The sequence below is a fragment of the Phyllostomus hastatus genome, unplaced genomic scaffold (assembly GCF_019186645.2).
Source record: "Phyllostomus hastatus isolate PE091 unplaced genomic scaffold, TTU_PhHast_1.1 phas_scaffold_501, whole genome shotgun sequence".
Taxonomy (NCBI): domain Eukaryota; kingdom Metazoa; phylum Chordata; class Mammalia; order Chiroptera; family Phyllostomidae; genus Phyllostomus; species Phyllostomus hastatus.
The window spans coordinates 61,286,685-61,305,889 of NW_025334033.1; the positions used below are offsets into that span (position 1 = coordinate 61,286,685).

At 43.1% G+C, this 19,205-nt stretch overlaps 1 protein-coding gene across 5 annotated transcripts in view; it reads left to right on the forward strand.

Moving 5' to 3' along the window:
• Positions 1-7,123: 7,123 nt before the first annotated feature.
• ZC3H14 (zinc finger CCCH-type containing 14) overlaps positions 7,124-19,205 on the forward strand; it is a 46,059-nt gene continuing 33,977 nt past the window's right edge. For all 5 annotated transcript variants that reach the window (XM_045822016.1, XM_045822017.1, XM_045822018.1 and 2 more), the window contains exons 1-7: positions 7,124-7,299; positions 7,821-7,863; positions 13,025-13,139; positions 15,565-15,605; positions 16,060-16,255; positions 17,107-17,536; positions 18,607-18,767. In XM_045822016.1, the coding sequence (XP_045677972.1) occupies positions 7,264-7,299; positions 7,821-7,863; positions 13,025-13,139; positions 15,565-15,605; positions 16,060-16,255; positions 17,107-17,536; positions 18,607-18,767 (1,022 nt within the window). In that variant the 5' untranslated portion in view covers positions 7,124-7,263. The remainder of the gene's footprint in view (positions 7,300-7,820; positions 7,864-13,024; positions 13,140-15,564; positions 15,606-16,059; positions 16,256-17,106; positions 17,537-18,606; positions 18,768-19,205) is intronic.

Here is a 19,205-nt window from a genome sequence, read left to right on the forward strand (position 1 = left end):
GGCGGCTGCGGTCCGTGACCTCAGAGAGTTGGAATGCGGGCGGCGGGGCGCGGGGGAGGCGCGGACGAGGCGCGGACAGCTGCGCCCGCCCGCCCGCCGGGGAGGGGGCGCGCCGCTGCTTTTTATAATCATATGACCACTTATTTTAAGAGTTTCCAAATACAGCAAGGCTTTTAATACAAATGAGGGGAAGGGGACATTAGTTCTGTTCCAGGTAAAGGGTTTTATTCCAGTGTTATTAGGTGGTTCGTAAAATGCTATTATTGCTGGAGTTTTTCATTTACTCTCATTACATTTCTGAAAACAATTTAAACATTCTTTTCGTCCTCCTACGCTTACCCCGTCTAAGGATATAACCCACCAAAAAAAAAAAAAAAAAGGAAAAGCCCTTGTACTGGGGTGGGAAAGTCCCCTTTCTCCAAAGAGTTGATTTGCCTCAAATAACCGATTGGTCTCAAAAAGGAAAAGAAGTTGCATGCGTATGCAACACCAAGTGAAAGCTGTTAGGGATGCAGATTCCATGGTCAAGAGGCCTAGGTTCCACTCTCAGCGCCCAACACCTGCTAGCTGGTGACCTTGCGCAGAACTCTTAACCTCCTCCTCGCTGTGCGTACTTCCTCTTTTATAAAATTGAGAATAAAATGATCGCTACTCAGTAACTTGTGTAAAACATATATTGTGCATCATTTACTTCCACACCCTATTAGCAATGTTCACTGTTGCATGGTATCAGCACACTGCTGTCAGTCTGCCTTGCAACACTCGACCAAGAAATAACCCTAGGACCCTGACACCGTCCATCGGTGTGTTTGATCTTTCCTTGGCCTGTAGTGGTTTGAGTGTGTAGAGCAGAGAAGCTCTTTTAAATCTCATTTTCTTCTTGGGCAGTGGACACTTACTGGGTACTTGACCGAAAGTCCGGGTCCCTGGACGCAGAGGACCTCTGGTGTAGGGGGTGATGCGCGCGCGCGCGCGCACACACACACACACACACACACACACACACGCACGTAGTGCCCCTGAGGCCTAAATGGTGAGCGCCGTCCTAGAGGTATGAACGCTTGGGAAACACAAAGCCAGGGCAAGACTCAGGTTGGGTCATGGAGCGAAAGGCATCTAAGATTACACGTGCTCTTCAATCAATCAATCAATAAATAAGTAGTGTTTGTAATTGATATTTCAACAGGACACTCCAAGAGGCTCAATTTCTGAGTGAGGGGAGGAGAGAGACATGAACATGAGTCACTTTTCTGGTCTCCCAGGCTAGAAAAATTAAAATTCTGCGTCATCCTTCTCCCTTTCTCATCTAGCCTGTCTCTAAGACCTACTGCTAGGTCCTCCTTTGAAATGTCTCCTGAATTTTCTTCCTCTCCGTTCCTCAGCATCCCCTCCCCCATTCCAATCCAAACCCTCTTCACTTTACATCCGGATTACTGCAACAAGGGTGGTCTCCTTGCTTTTGGTTTCTCAGCTCTCGTTTCCGGACTAATGCCAAACGTACCTCTCTCTTGGGACCCCCACAGCTAACTAAGCCAGCATTTCTGCCTGACCTTTAGGGCCCTTTTAAACTGGCCTCAGCCTCTCAGACCATCCTCATTCCTCTCATCTCCCAGATGCTCCCATAGAGCTGTTTCTCCTGGCCTGGAGCTCCCGCTGCTGCGCCCGCTCCCACCTGCCTAGCCTTCCGTTTCTCTCCAAGCCTCAATTCAAGGCCCTCTGGCTTCCAAGACAGCTTTCTAGCCACCCCATTCCACAGCGATCTCCACACTTGGCAGGAACTTCAAAAACGGTTTCATAAAGGCTTGTTTTACATCTCCTGGAATTCCTAGGACACTACTCTGCAGAGAGTAAGCACTAAATAAACGCTTGCTAATTAAATCGGGAAGAAAATAAAAGACTTTTCAAAATGGAACACGATCATGAAACCCACGGTTGTCAGATAACTGAGTTGAACTTCTGCCCTCATAACCCACCACTGTCACCTGCTGACCAAGTACTGTAGCTCTGTTTCCCCCCAAACGTGCTCGTTAGACAGTAACATCCTCATGAGAAGACACTTGAACAACGCTGTCAAAGTATCACACGTAAAACTATTATCAGCTTATGTTTGTACAGGAGGAAGGGAAGTCATTCATATGGTTCGACCGCCAAAAGACGAAAACATGTGAGTGAAAACTCGCCTTCCCACCCTGCCCGCGAGATACCCAGCTCTGCTCCTGGGGGTAACCAGTGTTACCATAACCCTAGGGATCCACCTAGAAATATTTTGTAGATAAGTGAGCAAGCGCCTATCTGTGTCTTTCTTCTCCTGTTACCTGGAAAGTGGCATATCATAAATACTTTTTCATAGGAAGGTAATTCTAATTAAAACAAGTAAATTAAAACTTCCAAAAGAAAGTCCTGTACTGAAAAGAGGCTCCATAAAAGGGAAGGAAATTGTGTTTTGGCTGGTGCACGGGCAGATAGTTTTTTAGCAGTTAAGACACTAATCTGCTTTGAGAGCTTGATGAGTACCCACCGTACCTCACTATATACATTATCATCATCTGCAAGAATATAAATTGAATGACTACAGCACCTTAGATAGAAATAATAATTCCCAGGGTGGGTTGGGGGTGGGGAGGTAGTGGGAGTCAGAGCTAGAAAGATGAAATCTCCCTTGGTCTCTGAACCTCACTGTGTTCTCTGCCTACCACACTCAACACCACCTCAGGCACAGAACTTTTTCGGCTGCAAATCAGAGGCTGGATTCCCCTGGACATCAGAGAAATGATGACGTGGGCAATATATTTGCTCTAGTGGACATGAATGGAGAAAAGTGTGTCAGCCTCGGTAGCATAAATGACCAGTATGACTATGATTCCCAACACTGGAGGGTTTTCATCCAAGGGCTGACATGCCATGTGATACCCACTATTGAAAAGACGTGTTCATTCACCCCACATTTATTGGAAGACAGATACTGTTGTAGTAAAAGAAAGGTAAATAAGGTGCATAGCCTGGTCCTCAAAGACTCACCGTGGGAAAAATAGGTGAATATCTAACTCTAGTAGAGTAGGCGAATGAATATCCTGATGGGTATATGAGGTCTGTCCAGAAAAAGTTCAGCCATTGTTAACATAATGAGAACAGTTTGCACAACATCGATGTAACCTGGCAGCCAAGAAGAGTAGACTGGAATGTGCATGTGTGAACAATGACGACTTCACTGCACTAGTCAGTGAGGGTGGCAGACGCCATTGAGTGAGCATGTGTACTGTGTGACTGTCACATTCAAAATGACTGTGCAGGTAGAGCAAAAAATGTGCATCAAATTTTGTGTTAAGCTTGAACATTCTTCTACAGAAACTATTTGGATGATCCAGAAGGCCGCAGCTATGGGCAACTGGTGATTGGCAGCTTCATCACAACAACGTGCCTGCTCATGGATCACGTCTCATGCAGTTTTTTGGTGAAACATCAAACCATCCAGATGACTCAGCCCCCCTACAGCCCAGATTTGGTGCCCCTGAGACTTCTGGCTTTTCCCAAAACTAAAATCACCTTTGAAAGGGAAGAGATTTCAGACCATCCATGAGATTCAGGAAAATATGATGGGGCAGCTGATGGCAACTAGGAGAACTGTGTGAGGTCCCAAGGTGCCTACTTTGAAGGGGACTGAGGCATCATTGTCCTGTGTACAATGTTTCTTGTATCTTGTATCTTTTTCAATACATGTCTCTATTTTTCACATTGCATCACTGGATACCTTCTGGACAGGCCTTGTGTATTCCAAGTGGAATGGTAATGCCTGTTTTATCAGCTTTGGGCTGATTATAGAAGGATGAGTAAAAGTTCACTAAGCATTCAAAGAAAAATAACAGAAAAGCATTCCAGGAGGAAGGAACCACCCCCAGCCTCTCACCTCTGCCCCCCTCCCCCTCCCCCCCACATACTTACAAAGGACCTACAATGTCCAGCTGGAATGTTGCCCTGAGAGGGCATTGGAGATGCCAGGGGGCCAGTGTTAGAGGACTCAGGGCTCTGTGGACCTGGGATGAGCGCTCAGGCCTCTGTGACTTCAAAACCTACGCTCTTTTCAGTCATCTCTCTTTGAAAGACGCCCCAGAGTTCTCTTAGCCAGTGCTGTGGTCCTGCATTCTATCCCCTAAAGCAAAACACGTCATTCTCACAGTTCAGCTTAGTCTTTTTCAAGCTGAAGACCCCTTTAATGGTCTCTCTCAGGCCACATCATGCTCGCCTTCCTCCTGATGAGATAGTTTGTGAAGCTACACCTTCCAGCGAAGCACCCGACCACTGGACACGGCCGGTTCAGTGTGGTTGCCCCTTCTGTGCTCCACACGCGACTCCCGAGATCGAAATATCCTTAAGCAGCCTGCAAGTCTCTCTTTCAATAGTCTTAAATGGATTGTCCTCAAAGGTAAACTCTTTCTTGAATACATTGTGATAAAATTTCCCTATTCCAAATACATTTTAATGAAAACATTCTCTATTCTTTTAACACGTTCATTCTTTTTACCTTTTTTTAAAATAAGAGCTTTTTTATTTTATTTATTGATTTCAGAGAGAGTGAGAGGAAGGGAGAGAGAGAGAGAGAGAGAGAGAGAGAGAGAGAGAGAGAAACATCAATTTGTTGTTCTGCTTATTATGCATTCATTGGTTGATTCTTATATGTGCCCTGACTGGGTATTGAGCTCAAAATCTTGGGATAGGGGATGATGCTCTAACCAACTAGCTAACATGTTCTTTCAATATTATCTAAAGATTGGCTGAGGATTTTGTACTGAGGAATGGAAAAACATGTGTTTTCATTCTTCGTTCTAAGGTGGTGCAATAGAAGCAGTGTACCTGTCTTTTGGAGTGTGTCACGAATGTAGTCTTGCTCATCTTTGTGCTCTGGCTCCTAGCACAGTATCTGGATCAGGGCAGGCATTTAATTTTTAATCATCAAACATAGTGCTGCAATGAGCCAAGCACAGTCTGGAATGCTTCCGAAATATTAGCATTTCATCCTCATTTCACAGTAACACCATGAAGGGGAAACCGGGATCATGCTCATGTCGCAGATGAAGAAACTGAGGCAGAGAGGGGATAAACAACATGCCTGCGTTCTTGGAGGGAGCAGCAGCGCTGGGACTCAAACCCAGACAGCCCGGCTCCAGTGTCCCTGTTCCCAGTCACTCTGCCCCACCGCCTCTCATCAATGTTAAATGAGGACATGATCACTGAATTTACCCATGAGGAAGGCTTTTGTAACTTAGTCACTAATTTTTTTATTTTGCAATATTAATAAGTGTTTACTATGTGTTTGGCATCCTGAAAGATTCTTTGGAGAAATACAGACCTACAAGGAGTTTATAATTTTGTTAGAAAGGACACACACACATACAAGGAGAAACACACACAGATAAAATAAACATTATAGGAAGTATATTGTTTCACACTAGCATCTCCCACAGAGATGCTGTGGGAATTCAGAAGGAAACAAAAATAGACATATGAGATGAAGGGCCACATAGCAGACAGATCCGAGGTGGCTTCACCATTTCTGCCCCTGCTGTTTAAATCCTGTATAATCCCCTCCCTTGAGTGTGGGCAGCACCTGTGACTTGGTTGTAGCTAATGAATATGGCAAAGACAAGGGATTTTGCAGATTTCATTAAAGCTCTAAATCAGTTGAATTTGGGGGGTCAGACCCTGGGTGGTCCTGACTTAACCAAGTGAAAATCTTTAGAAGAGGGACCCCGTCTCTCTGAGGGGCCCCAGAGGCTCTTTGAGGGCATGAGTAAGTGTGCAGCCATTGGAGAAAGAGCCATGGTAAGGAACTGGGCAACCTCTGCAGCCTGAGGGTGACCTCCAGACAGGAGCTGGGAAAGAGCTGGGGCCCTCACTCATCAAACTGCAAGGAAATTAATCCTAACAACCTAAATGAGCTTGAAAGAGGCTTCTTCGCCAGTCAAGCCTCCAGGTGAGAACACAGCCTGCCTGACACCTGAACTGCAGCCTTCTGAGACCCTGGGCTCAGCGAAGCTGTGCCCAGATTCCTGACCCATGGAAACCACAGGGTGATAAATGTGTGTGTTTTAAGGTGCTAAGTGTGTGGTCATTTGCTAGGCAGCAGCAGATAACTAACAAAGACCACTTCAGGAATTAGTGGATATGAAGAAAGGCCGCCTCTCTCTATGCTTATTCTGATGCCAAGGTTTTGTGTTTAGGAACAGGGAGAAGTAAGCTGCAATTGATAGAAATAGGGACGTGGGGAGTAAAATACAATCTGAGTGAGGTAAGGGAATGTGCTGAATTTGGAGAAAACACACATGCTTGTCACTACCTGTAATTTTGGAGTAGGGTTTAGGTGAGAACTCAGGGATGATGGAAAATTCGGGTATTTTTAGCATAGAGGCAAGAGTCAGAGTCCTGAGAATGAGTTCTCCCGAGAAGGAAATTCAAAGACAGAGAGGAGCAGGAGGATGAGGATTTGGCCTTGGGAAAAGGCCACCGATGAGCCTCAGAGAAAGAAGTCAGAATTAGACCCAGGGGAACCAGGGTGGTTGTGGAGTCAAACAAAGGACTGTGTGTGATGTATTGATTCCATTGCATTGAATATTCCATTTTCCCTCCAAGTGTAATGATAATGGCAACCGCTAGGAGGCAGTCTCTACCGGTAGAAAAACAGGGCTCAAGAATTTAAATATCTATAGGAGACCACTTCGTAAAGTATACGATTGTTTAACCACTATGCTGTACACAAAATAATATTAAATGGAAACTGTAATTAAAGAAAATAAGAAAGTTTAAATATCTAGACCAATACATACTAACAGGAAAGTGAAGGCTGGACTCGAATTCCAATCTCACACCAAAGCTAGGGATCTTCCCGCTTCACACTTGACTCATCTGTATTTTCCAAAGGAGAGTAAAATTAATAAGTGGGAGTAAGAAAAGGGAAGAACGAACAACTCTGCAGGTGCCCCCAGAAGAGAGAAGCCGTGGTCCTGCGCACGCCGCTGCTCTCCCTGCTGCCAGCAGAGGGCGCCGGAGCGCAGGCTCCGCACGCCCTGGTGCGCGCAGGCGCAGGCTCAGGCGCAGGCGCGCTCCACTCAGCTAGCTCCGGTACGCCAGAACGGTGGGGGCGGGTCACGCAGACCGCGCAGCCAGAAGCGGTGGTGGCTGTGGCTGCGGGGCTGCGAGCTGGGAGCCGGCTCCGGGTTCCGGTTAAGTGAAGAACCTCGCGGTGCTGAGTTCGCCGCCCGCCCTGGAGCCATGGAAATCGGCACCGAGATAAGCCGCAAGATCCGGGTGAGGCTCGCGTCGGGCGGGGGCGGGAAGCCGGGCCTCGGCGGGCGCACGGTTGTCAGGAGTAACGGGGATGGTGGGCCCAGCCTGGACGCTGCGGCCTGGTCGCCGGAGAGTCGTGCCTCCTTTGGCGTGGGGGGCAGACGTAGCCGCGGCTGAAAATGTAGCCGCGGGGAAACGGAAGGGGCGTGGGAACCTGCAAGAGCCATGCTCAGTTTCGCTGTGAGCTGCTTTCGGGTCGTTGCTGGAGGGGGGCCCGGGTATGGGGAAGGTGGTCCGGGAGACGGGGGAGGGGAGCGGGCTAGGTGGGGGGTCGGAGAGACTGAGGAGGTGCCGCGGGGTGGCGTCGGCGGGGGGAGGGCGCAGGGGAAGGGAAGGGGGGCCTTGGCGCCTCTCGCCCCAACCCGGGCGCCCAGGGGCCAGGGGGTGCGCGCACCTTCCCAGTTGCCTCAGCGGTGCAGACTAGGTTTGTTTTCCTAGGGTTTCCCATCTCTCATGCACGTTTGCCTTTTTTCCTCCCTCAGAGTGCCATTAAGGGGAAATTGCAAGAATTAGGAGCTTATGTTGGTAAGTTGTGTTGCCGTTGTTAGTCTAATGAATTTAGAGTCTGCAGCTAATTAAGTTTCAGGGAGTGCATTTTTCCCATTGTGCTTTTGACTTTGAAGAGATCCTTTTTTCCTTTCAAATGTGATATCCCCTGGTTACTTTTCCTAACCGTTTTTTTTAAATCGAAAGCTTTGTATGCAACCTTTTTTTTCTTAAACCCCCTTCTCTTGTGATGTTTTGAAATTGTTTAGCTTCCTCTGTTGGGCACTGTCGTATTTTTCTTGTTTTTCCTGTTTTGTTTACTTTTTTCTTGGTCTTCGTTTTTCAGAATTATTTTGCATGTGGGTTGCTTGATGTTTTCTGGCATTTGCTTCTGCCATGGTTCAGTGAATTTTATTTTCAGATCTATTTTTTTCCTGTTCCTTTTTGTTTTACCTCCGACAGTAATGTGTTTTCTTTCTCTTTGTTCCTTTGTGATTTATGTAATTTGAGAGTTTACTTTGGGCTAGGCACCGTGCTTAACCCTTGTATATGCCTTAGGTAGTGATAATCCTCAGGAGGACACTGGACGGTAAGTAGCAATATCCCTAATTGTACAAGCAAGGAAACTGAGGCTTTGAGTGTTTGTTTGAGCAAGATTGAAACCTGGCTCTGTTTGGCTGCAAAGCTGGTGCCTCATTTAAAAATAATTGCTGTCACTTAACGATAGTGGTTCTCCAGGTGTGGGAGACTCCAGGGGTCTCTGAAGTCAGAATTGTTTTCGTATTTTGCTCATGGGGTACTTGCCATTTTCACTGTGCTGACATTTGGATTGTGCAAAAGCAATGGTGGGTAAAACTTCTGGTACTGAATCAAGAAACAAAATCTCACACCAAACTCTAGGAGAAACCATGATAATTCTGGGTCAGACCTGCACTTGCAATTTTTAAAAAAAAGTCCATTTCTTTTTTCTTTTTTTTTTTAGATTTTTTTAAAAGATTGTATTTATTTATTTTTAGAGAGGGAAGGGAGGGAGAAAGAGAGAGAAAAATCGATGTGCGATTGTTGGGGGCCGTGGTCTGCAACCTAGGCATGTGCCCTGACTGGGAATCGAACCTGCGATGCTTTGGTTTGCAGCCCGCGCTCAATCCACTGAGCTAAGCCAGCCAGGGCAAAAGTCCATTTCACTTAAGAATGTAATTGATGAAGTGGCAAACACTGGGCAGACATTTTCTTGAAAGTGAGCACAGGAAAAGAACTGATAGACTTGCTGCCAAAGACATGAGTTGAGGTTTTAGGTGGGTTCCCAAAAGTTTATGCCTGCCTCAGTACACTGGACAGCTTCCTGGTACTTAGGAGCCTTTCTGATGAAATTAGTGGTGATATTAACAGGAGATTCTTTTATATTGCATAATGAAATGCATCAGAATGGTTTGTATAGCTCAGTGAACTGACTTTTTTTTTTTTTTTCTGAAATGACCAATGTATGATGTTACAAAATCATACAGGGGTAAAGGATCCATTAAAAGTTTAGGATGAAACAGTGGATTTTCCTGTAACAATGCACAAAGTTATTGATACCGTTTTAGTTTTGATATTACTGCTCACCTTTAAGAAACTACCACTTGTTGAATTTTGATGTAGTATCACAAAACAATGTCCACATTACTTGCAAAGGCTATTAAAATACTTGTTTTTCCAACTCTATGTACATGACCACATTTTTCCATAGTCTTCAGTTGGAATGACATATCACAACAGGTTAAATGCAGAAGCAGAAATTAGAATCCTCCTGTCTTTTAACCCAGATGTTAAAGAGATTGAAAAGAGCATAACTTATTTTATATTTTTGCTCTCATTTTTTGTTTTAGAATATTATTTTTCATTAAAATATCTGTTAATATAAATGGGTTTATTATTAACATTTGATAGGTGTATTTTAAATGAATTAGTACATGCATTTTTAAATTTTCAGTTTTAATTTGTAGTGTGGCAAATATCAGTAGATAAACTCACATAAATGAAACCTCTTTGGTGGTCATCAGTAATTTTTAAGAGTGTAAAAGGTCTCTGAGACCAGATAGTGTGAGAATTGCTAGTTTACCACATGTTGGACACCTTACATAAATGACCTGTTGTTGAGACTTTTAACAGGTGAGAAAATTGAGGCTCACGAAGTTCAAGATGAAGCTGAACCAGGACTGATTTGTCACTTTAGTCATTCAGCACTTAATGGATGCCAGCTGTGTGCTGGGAACATGTTTTGGGTTAAAAAGAAGTCCACAGAAAATGTACATTGAGAACTGCCTTAATTCTGTCACGTGAAATAACAGACATGTTAATGAGTTTAAATTCACTCTTACTGATGATCGTTCTCTTTTATGAAAAGTCTCAAACCAAGAATACTGAGCCCATTACAAGCCTTGTGAAGTTCGGTATGATATGTAATTGTAGCCCTGACTGGTGTGGCTCAGTGAATTGGGGCGTTATCCCACAAACTGAAAGGTTCCCGTTTCGATTCCTGGTCAGGGCACATACCTGGGTCGCTGACCAGGTCCTGGATTGGGGACCTGTGAGAGGCAGCTGATAGGTGTTTCTCCAGCATGTTGATCTTTCCCTCCCTCCCTTCCCGTCTCTCTAAAAACTAAATCTTGTTTAAAAAATGTAATTGTAGTAAAAGTACCATGTATTTTATTACAGCTTTGAAAATGTTTTCATATAGTTCCGTGTGTTCTAAACACGATGGTGGAGTGGGATGGCATGTAGTGGCATTTCCCCTTTTCCAGGGGGAGACATGGAGACGTGGGGGGGGGTGGGGGAGCTGAACGGGGCTGCTCGGTGGCAGGTTTCAGTGTTGGGTCCTTGGTCCTTTCTGTCATGTCAGCCTTGTTTCAGGACCTCGGTGGGCTGATGAACAGGTGTCAGTCACGTCAGTCACTCCTTAACTCCACTAGAACGCGACTGAAATACGTCCTGATGAGTAATGCGTTAACACAGCCTCTCAGCTTGTTTCTGCTTCTTGCCTGGAACTTTCTCTGAGGGTAGAGATTTCATAGCTGTTTTGTCCCAGTGGCCTGCCGGAGACCCTGGTTTTTTCATAAGTGTCCGTAAACTGGGTAAACAGTTCACCATTAATAGATTCTTTTTGAAATAAAAGTGTGCATTATTTATGTTTACAATTAGCTGCTAAATTACTTGTTTATGCATTGTTGTCTTTCTGAAAAGGTTCTCTCTAATCCTTTTCTTTGTGCTAGAGAAAGTCATGGAAACCTTTAAGTTTATTGGAATTATCCTTTAATAAATATTTGACAGAATAGTCGTGGGGATGTGAAGTACAACATAGGGAACGTATCAGTGACATTGTGGTAACTAGATGGTGTCAGGCGGGCACTAGAACTACCGGGTGACCACTTTGTGAGTGTCTAATCATGGGGTTGTATGCCCAAAACCAATATATTGTACGTTAACTGTAATTTAAAAATGACAAGACATTTTAAAAAGTAAATATTTGACTACCTATTTTCAAGACATTGGGCAGGATACAAAGGTGAATAGCTCTTTTTGTTAAGAGTAATATGGTCTCATTCAGCTGTTTAAAATGGAGTACTTAAAAAAGGTGATGATTATAATTTAGTATAGTATTTTTTAAAATTTTATTTTAATCATTGTTCAAGTACAGTTTTCTCCCTTTACTCCCAATCCAGCCTCCGGTACACAATTTCGTTCACATTTTAGAGGTACGAGCTAGCAGAAAGCTTCACAATTTTTAGGTTTTTGTCCGTATGTAGATTTCAGATGAGCTTGAGAAATCCATTAGAATTCTGTAAAAATGTATCATGAACACATTAATTTCTCGTTAGTCTTATTTCCTGTTTTGTCCCTACTAATGAAACTTTGTAAACTTCTGACAGTTTGTTGAGATGCACTTGCTATACATGAAACTGCACGTGTTCAGAGTGTACAGTTTATGTCTTAACACGACTACTCCGTAATCCAGCTAGTAAGCATACCCATCACTCCCCAAAGTTTCTGAGGCTCCTTGTAGTGCTTCCTCCACCTTTTTTTCCTGTCCCCACCCAGGCAACCACTGATCTCATTTCTATGAAATTTTAGAAAATGCTCACTTAACATATAGTGGCAGAAAGCACAGTCTCCGTTTTCATCACCAGCATTATGAGGGAGAGAAACTGTCAAACTGCCAAAGCATTCCAGTTTGTTGACTTTTCTGGGTGACCAGTGGTGGCCCACAGCAGGTACACTTCGCATGAATACGCTGCCAGGGTTATTTACTAAAATTTTCAGAAAGCGGTGGGGGCCTGTCGGTACTCCACAAAGAAAATAAACGACCTGCTACTTGTCCTTGTAGTTCCCCACATCATGTTTTATGCTATCATCAGATACTGGCTGCTCTCCATCTGTACATTGGGGTTTCTCAGTATAGTTGTGCTTTTCTTGAGCTGGATTTTTTATATTTCTCCTTGAAACAAATGTCTGATAGTACTTCTGAAGTGAACCTTTCTGCTTGCATGGAAATACAAGTATTTAAGGTATTAAAGAAATTGAAAAAACTTTTTCCTTAGATTTTCGAGTCCTGATAAACGACTTTTGCTTCCTTACTTTACTATGGTGGGTTTTGTTTTTGTTGATTTGGGTCCCAGATCTCACCCTCACAATCACTGTGTAGGGGAAGGCATGAGTATAAAATAATGAGTTGAGATTTAATACTAAAATTGAATTTTTAAATAATGTAAGTTTTTTGGCTTCAGTTTTTTTGATGTTGCTGCAATGTTGTTATCCTGAATAATTGAAGTTTACCAAGGATAAAAGTGTTCTCTTGAGTAACAAACACGAAACTAAACAAAACTAAGTTGTTTTTGAGGAGTGTGCATATGCTTTCTAGAAGCTTCTCTGAAATTAATGAGCACTGTCAAAAAGATGAAGGAAGTGTATGCACTCTAAGTTTGATGCTGTAATTCAGAATATCTAGTTTTGTAAGTATTTGTTATTCTATTTCCTATCCTTCTAGTAATTTAAATACTTAAGAATGAAGGGAAAAAAGCTCTACTTTCTTGTCCAACATAATTCCAGTAGAGCTAAGATATTAATTCTTTGAGCTGTATCTATATTTTCAATCATGTCAACTTTAAGTAGAAGAAAAATATTGAGGAAAACAAAGTTTTTATATACCTTTCCTTTTAAATAGATGAAGAACTTCCTGATTACATTATGGTGATGGTGGCCAACAAGAAAAGTCAGGACCAAATGACAGAGGACCTGTCCCTGTTTCTGGGGAACAACACGGTTCGATTCACCGTATGGTATGTTTCTGAATATTTACCCCTTGGGCCCAATTTGGCGCAGGTCAGAGCAGGCGTTCCGTCTGAAAAGAGGGACGGATGAGCGAGTCGGTCAGATTCGGCGTGGAGAGGCAGGTTGTGCGCAGTGAGAGCACAGCCTCTGGAGCCAAGCTGCCGCGGCTGAATCCTGGATCTGCCTCCTGCCTGGGTTTACTGACCCTTTGTAAAATGGGAATTTGGGATCTCAGCGAGGGTCAAGTAAGCTGGTGCATCTACTAGGCTCATAGCGAGTTGTTAGAATATGTTAACTGTCGTTACTGTGTTTCTCTTGTAAACTTCTACATTTTATCATTGTTTTCCTTCGGTTTAAATCCATTTCAGATTTTTTTTTGGATTGGGGTGACTTCCTAAATTGCCCCCCCTTTTTTTAAAAGTTCAGAACTTTTTGAAGTTTGGAGTTTTGTTTTATTTTTCAAAATTATTTATTTTTAGAGAGGGGAGAGGAGGGAGAAAGGGGGAGAAACATCAGTCAGTTGCCTCTTGCACACCCGTTGTTGGGGACCTGGCCCGCAACCTTTCAGTCCCCAAGCTGGCACTCAATCCACTGAGCCACACTAGCCAGGTCTGAAGTTTGGAATTTTAAAATAGGCAACTTTGTGTCCATATGTAAGTTAATATTATAATTTTCAATGTCCTTTTTCAAACAACATAGCCCTTAAGTTTAGAATATTGAGTAAAAGCATAAGATTCGATTTAAGAGGGCAGGTCAGGTTCTGGTACCAGGTTTAAGGTGGCCTGAGGGCTAGAGGAGGGAATGATGCGGCTGAGCAGGAAAGGCGTGGAAGGCCTCCCACACTGCGCACGACGGTTACGGCGCGAGTGGGTGATGGAGCAGACGGCCGGGGAGCAGAGCGGCCTGCCTAATCTGAGCGCCAGGAGACTGGGACCAGGAATAGGAGACACTAAGGGGGAATGTAAAGCCTGTTAACAAACCAGAAGCTTGTCTTGAAGGTGTTTAGCCCCAGCAGGTTAAATGAATGCATTGCAGCTTTTTTGAAGCTTTCTTGAAATTTTTCACAGAATTTGCTTTGCAGAACATGGAGTGCAGTGGTCAGTCCTCAGATGTGTTGGTGCATAAATGTTTAGCACGTGGTGTGTGTGACCTAACCCACTGGGTACAGCTTGTCCCCAGAATTTACCCCACTTCCTCCCCCACCCTCCAAAAAACATCATAATGTTTTGAGTGAGGAAATTACCATTATCATTACTTTTTTTTTTTTTTTTTTAAGTCTTCAGCATTTCAGGTATTTGTTTTTTGGACATTTTTATGGCCTGGCTTCTGGTTCAACCTTTAGATCATTTTAGTTTGAGTCCACTAATTTAATATGAGAAATTGACCTAGTACATCATTTCTCAGATAGCTTGGATGGAATGTGTTAGACAGATTTCTTACGTAAACAGACTGCTAACTGAATTTGAATTTAAAATTAAATTAATTCAACTTCACCTTGCCATAAATGCAGTCCTTACTATTGAGTGTCTTGCTACATCCTATGGAGACTTAAATCAGGTCACAGTGTTAAGAACGCCTAGTTTTGGTCCCAGAAGCTCTTTCAGATGACCTATTAAATTCAGTCCTTCAACGTGTACTTACGCCAGTGATGGTGTCTCTCTTTTGGCACCTGGCTTTCCTAGTCAAACGTTTGTTGACAGCAGTCCCAACCAGACTACTCCTGACTCTTGGGAGCCCTGCAGGACCTGTGTCCTAGGTGACAGTGGCATGTGACCGGACTCCGGGTGGAAAAGAAAGTGCTGTTTCTGGTATTGCAGGAGGTGTGACCTCTTGGAGGCATTTAAGGCAAATTTGCGTTGTGTGAAACTGTTCGAATAAAATGGGTTCTATTATAAGCAAGACTAGTCTGGGCTTGTGTGTACAGCATTGGTTTTGTAAAGAATGGTTAACAGCAAAATGTGATGGTATATTTTGATATTCTTAAGTTTTTTCATCTCAGAATTAAGTTTTTTCAGAAACCATATGAGTAGATAAAACTAATTTAAATTGTACCTAAACAGTTGTAATAGTAAGCTATAGTACACACTTGTTATATTGTATATTTTACCGTAAGTTACATTGCATCTGTAGTCCTTATGAAACAAAGTAATATTCTTTCTAGATAAGATGGTGTGGTTGGGTCATATCATCGCCCTTATTTTTGCAGAGGCTAGATGTAGAAAATAGTAATGAAAAAAAGGATTTTCGATTGGCTCAAAGTATTCAAAAAATGTGAAACATAATTTTAATACCATGTATCCATCAAACCATTTAGTAGCATTTATCAATATCTGGAGATTGATTCTGTAAGGTCATGAAATTTGGGTGGCAGTCGAAATAAAATCTTCCATGATTAAAGGAAGCTTTACATTTTTTTTTGTTTTTGTTTTTTAGGCTTCATGGTGTATTAGATAAACTTCGCTCAGTTACAACTGGTAAGATTCATAAAAATGGGCTTTTTTTGGAATTTGTTATACATATGATTGTACTGTTTCTAAAGCCGTTTAAACTGCTTTGGGGGGAAAAGCATAAATTTGAAAACAGTTCATTTAAACATTTTTGAGGAAGCACATATTTTCATGATTTTAAGAACAAAAATTTTAATATAATTCAAAGATAATTTGAATAAGGGAGGAGAATTAAGCAGTTTTCCTAAGGAAGTAATAGAGACTGCACAACAATTTAGTCTCAACAGTGGTTGGATATTTTATCATTGAAAATTACTTAAAAGTCCAGTAATAGTAAAACTAATAGATTATATTATATATGGAGTAGTAGCCACTTAAAATGGTGTGGAATAATATGATTTGCTTTTAAATTGGTTTTGAACAATGGGAAGGATCAGAGTAATAAAAACAGCTTTAAAAGGCCGTGCGTGTCTCTCCCCAGACCCCTCGAGTCTAAAGTCTCCGGACACCAGCATATTCGATAGCAGCGTGCCTTCGAACAGGAGCAGCCTCAGCCGGGGGGACGAGCGAAGGCACGAGGCCGCGGTGCCGCCCCTCGCAGTTTCTGGCTCTAGGCCCGAGAAAAGAGACTCCCGGATTGCTGCAGGTTCCCAGGAGCAGAAAGCCAATAACGTCAGGTGAGAGTCCTGGGTAGGCCTGTGGGCAGAGGGGCATGTGTGTGACATTTGCATTAGTTTTTGTATCTTTAAATTGCCATTTTCAGAAATTTTTGGAAATAGTGAGATAGTCATGAGTAATTTTTGAAATAAAGAATGGACCCTTTCCCTGACCTGTGTGACTCGGTTGGTTGGGTGGTGTCCCACAAAGCGATAGGTCGCTCATTCGATTCCTGGTCAGGGCACACTCCTGGGTTGCGGGCCTGGCCCCTGGTTGGGGCGTGTAGGAAAGGCAGCTGACCAGTGTTGCACACACTGATGCTTTTCTCTCTTTCTCCCTTCCTTCCCCTCTCTAAAATAAAATAAAACCTTAAAAAAAAAAAAAAGAACAAGCCCTGGCCTTGTTGCTCAGTGTCTGGATTGCCGTCCCGTACACCAAAAAGGCTGTGGGTTTGATCCCCAGTCAGGGCACAAACCCAGGTTACTGGTTTGGTCCCGGTTGGGGCGCATGCGGGAGGCAACTGATCGATGTTTTTCCCTCACATCAGTGTTTGTTTCTGTCCCCCTCTGTCTCCCTCCTTCGTTCCATCCCTCCCTCCTCTTCTCTCTCTAAGGATCAGTGAGCAAAGATGTCCCTGCGAGAGGATTAAAAAAACAAGAAGAATGGATGAGACCAAAGTATGATTACTTAGCACAAATACAGTAAATCAGAGTTTTAAAACAAAATGACATTTCAGAGTAGGTTTTAGTGGAATGCGTAAAGGGAATATTCAGACTTTTTCATTACAGCTGAAGTAGATGTTCTTTGACAATTTGAACATGTTCCTCTAAACTGGTTGTAGTATGTGTTTCGTGTTATGTGTGTTTAACAGACAGACATACGACGATGGAACTGCAACCCGACTAATGTCGACGGTGAAGCCTCTGAGGGAGCCAGCACCCTCTGAAGATGTGATCGATATTAAGCCAGAACCAGATGATCTCATTGACGAAGACCTCAATTTTGTGCAGGAGAATCCCTTATCTCAGAAAAAACCCACAGTGACGCTTACATACGGTTCTTCTCGCCCCTCTATTGAAATTTATCGCCCACCCGCGAGTCGGACTGCAGATAGTGGTGTTCATTTAAACAGGTTGCAGTTTCAGCAGCAGCAGAACAGTCTTCATGCTGCCAAGCAGCTTGAGATACAGAACAGCCGGGTGTACGAAACGGGCCGTCTGTGTGAGCCCGAAGTGCTCCGCACCTTGGAGGAGACTTACAGCCCCTTCTTCAGAAGCAGCTCAGAAAACATGAGTGTGGAGGTTTGTATGTACTTGTAAGTCTTGGCTTGTTAGCTGAAAACTGGCAGTTCTTGATACCAAATGGTATGTGAATTAATTAAATACCTATTGCAAGTTTACTGTAAACTGATTTCTGTGCTACTCAATATATAGGGTTGGCCAAAAAGTTTTTTTTTTTTTTCTGGTAAGGCGGCTGTAGTAGCACTTAGTGGTCTTTAGCTTCATTCGAAACAGTTTTGTTAAATTGTATTGTGACAGCTGTCATATCAGCATGCATTTAAAAAAACTGATCAAAATTGGTGAATTCTTGTGCAGCCATTTTAATATTGAAGATGGAAGAAGATATGCAACATATTAGGCATATTATGCTTTATTATTTCAAGAAAGGAAAAATTGCAACTGAAATGCAAAAACAAATTTGTGCAGTGTGTAGAGAAGATGCTGTGACTGATGGAACATGTCTAGAGTGGTTTGTGAAGCTTCATGCTGGGGATGTCTTGCTGGACGATGCTCCATGGTTGGGTGGACCTGTTGAAGTTGATAGTGATCAAATAGACAGTAATTGAGAACAGTCAGTGTTATACCTTGCAGGAAACAGCTGACAGAATGTCCAGATCAATAATGTTATTGGTTAAAAATGAAAAACATGTCTTTTATTTTACAGAAGAAAAGTACAGACTTTTTGGCCAACCCACTATTACACCAGTTAGTCTTTCCTCTCCATGACTGACTTCTACAGAAATTTTACATCTTCTTTCCTGGAATGCCAACATGCGAGATAGTTTCAACCTTACATTATAGTGTTGGTGGGGTTTTAGGTCAATTTTAGGTTTTTCACAGCATTAACTAGTAAGTGCTTCATTGGTTTCCTCAACAGCGCTGTATGCTGCTGTTTATGAATGAATATAAAGCAGTAGGTTTTGTTTTTACTAAAGATTGGCTATTAAGGATAATCATATTTTTATAAGAAACCAGGAAATAGCCCATGAATTTTTAATATGGTTGGCTGTTTCTTAAAAAAAGAAAAAAAATCTGTGGTATAACTTTGCTGTTTTCTGAGACGAGGTAAGCATGAGTGTATCTGATTGCAGGAGGAAAACTTTCGGAAGAGAAAGTTGCCTGTGGTAAGTTCAGTTGTTAAAGTGAAAAAATTCAGCCACGACGGAGAAGAGGAGGAGGACGAGGAGGACTGCGGGTCCCGGGCGGGGAGCGTCTCCAGCAGCGTGTCGGTGCCCGCGAAGCCCGAGCGGAGGTACCCGGACGTGCCCACGACACAGTCTTGAGTTGCTCGGTGGAGCATTCTGGGATTCTTGGAGAGGATATCATAAACATACAAATTTAATAGAATATAAGACTTTCCCATTGGTTTTTGAGAAAAAAATTTTTAAGGTTTTATTTCTTCTTAGAGAGGGGGAAGGGAGGGAGGAAGAGAGGGAGAGAAACATCAGTGTGTGGTTGCTTCTTGCACACCCCCAACTGGAGGCCTGGCCTGCGACCCAGGCACGTGCCGTGACTGGGGATTGAACACGCAACTCTAGTTTGCAGGCTGGCGCTCAGTCCACTGGCCACACAGGCCAGGGAAGAAGAAAAAGATCAATGAAAGAGAAATTGTTTGAAATTGGAGAAATTGTAGAGGATATTAAAAACTAGTCTGAGTGGAAAAGTTGAACAGATCCATTTGTGTTAGAAG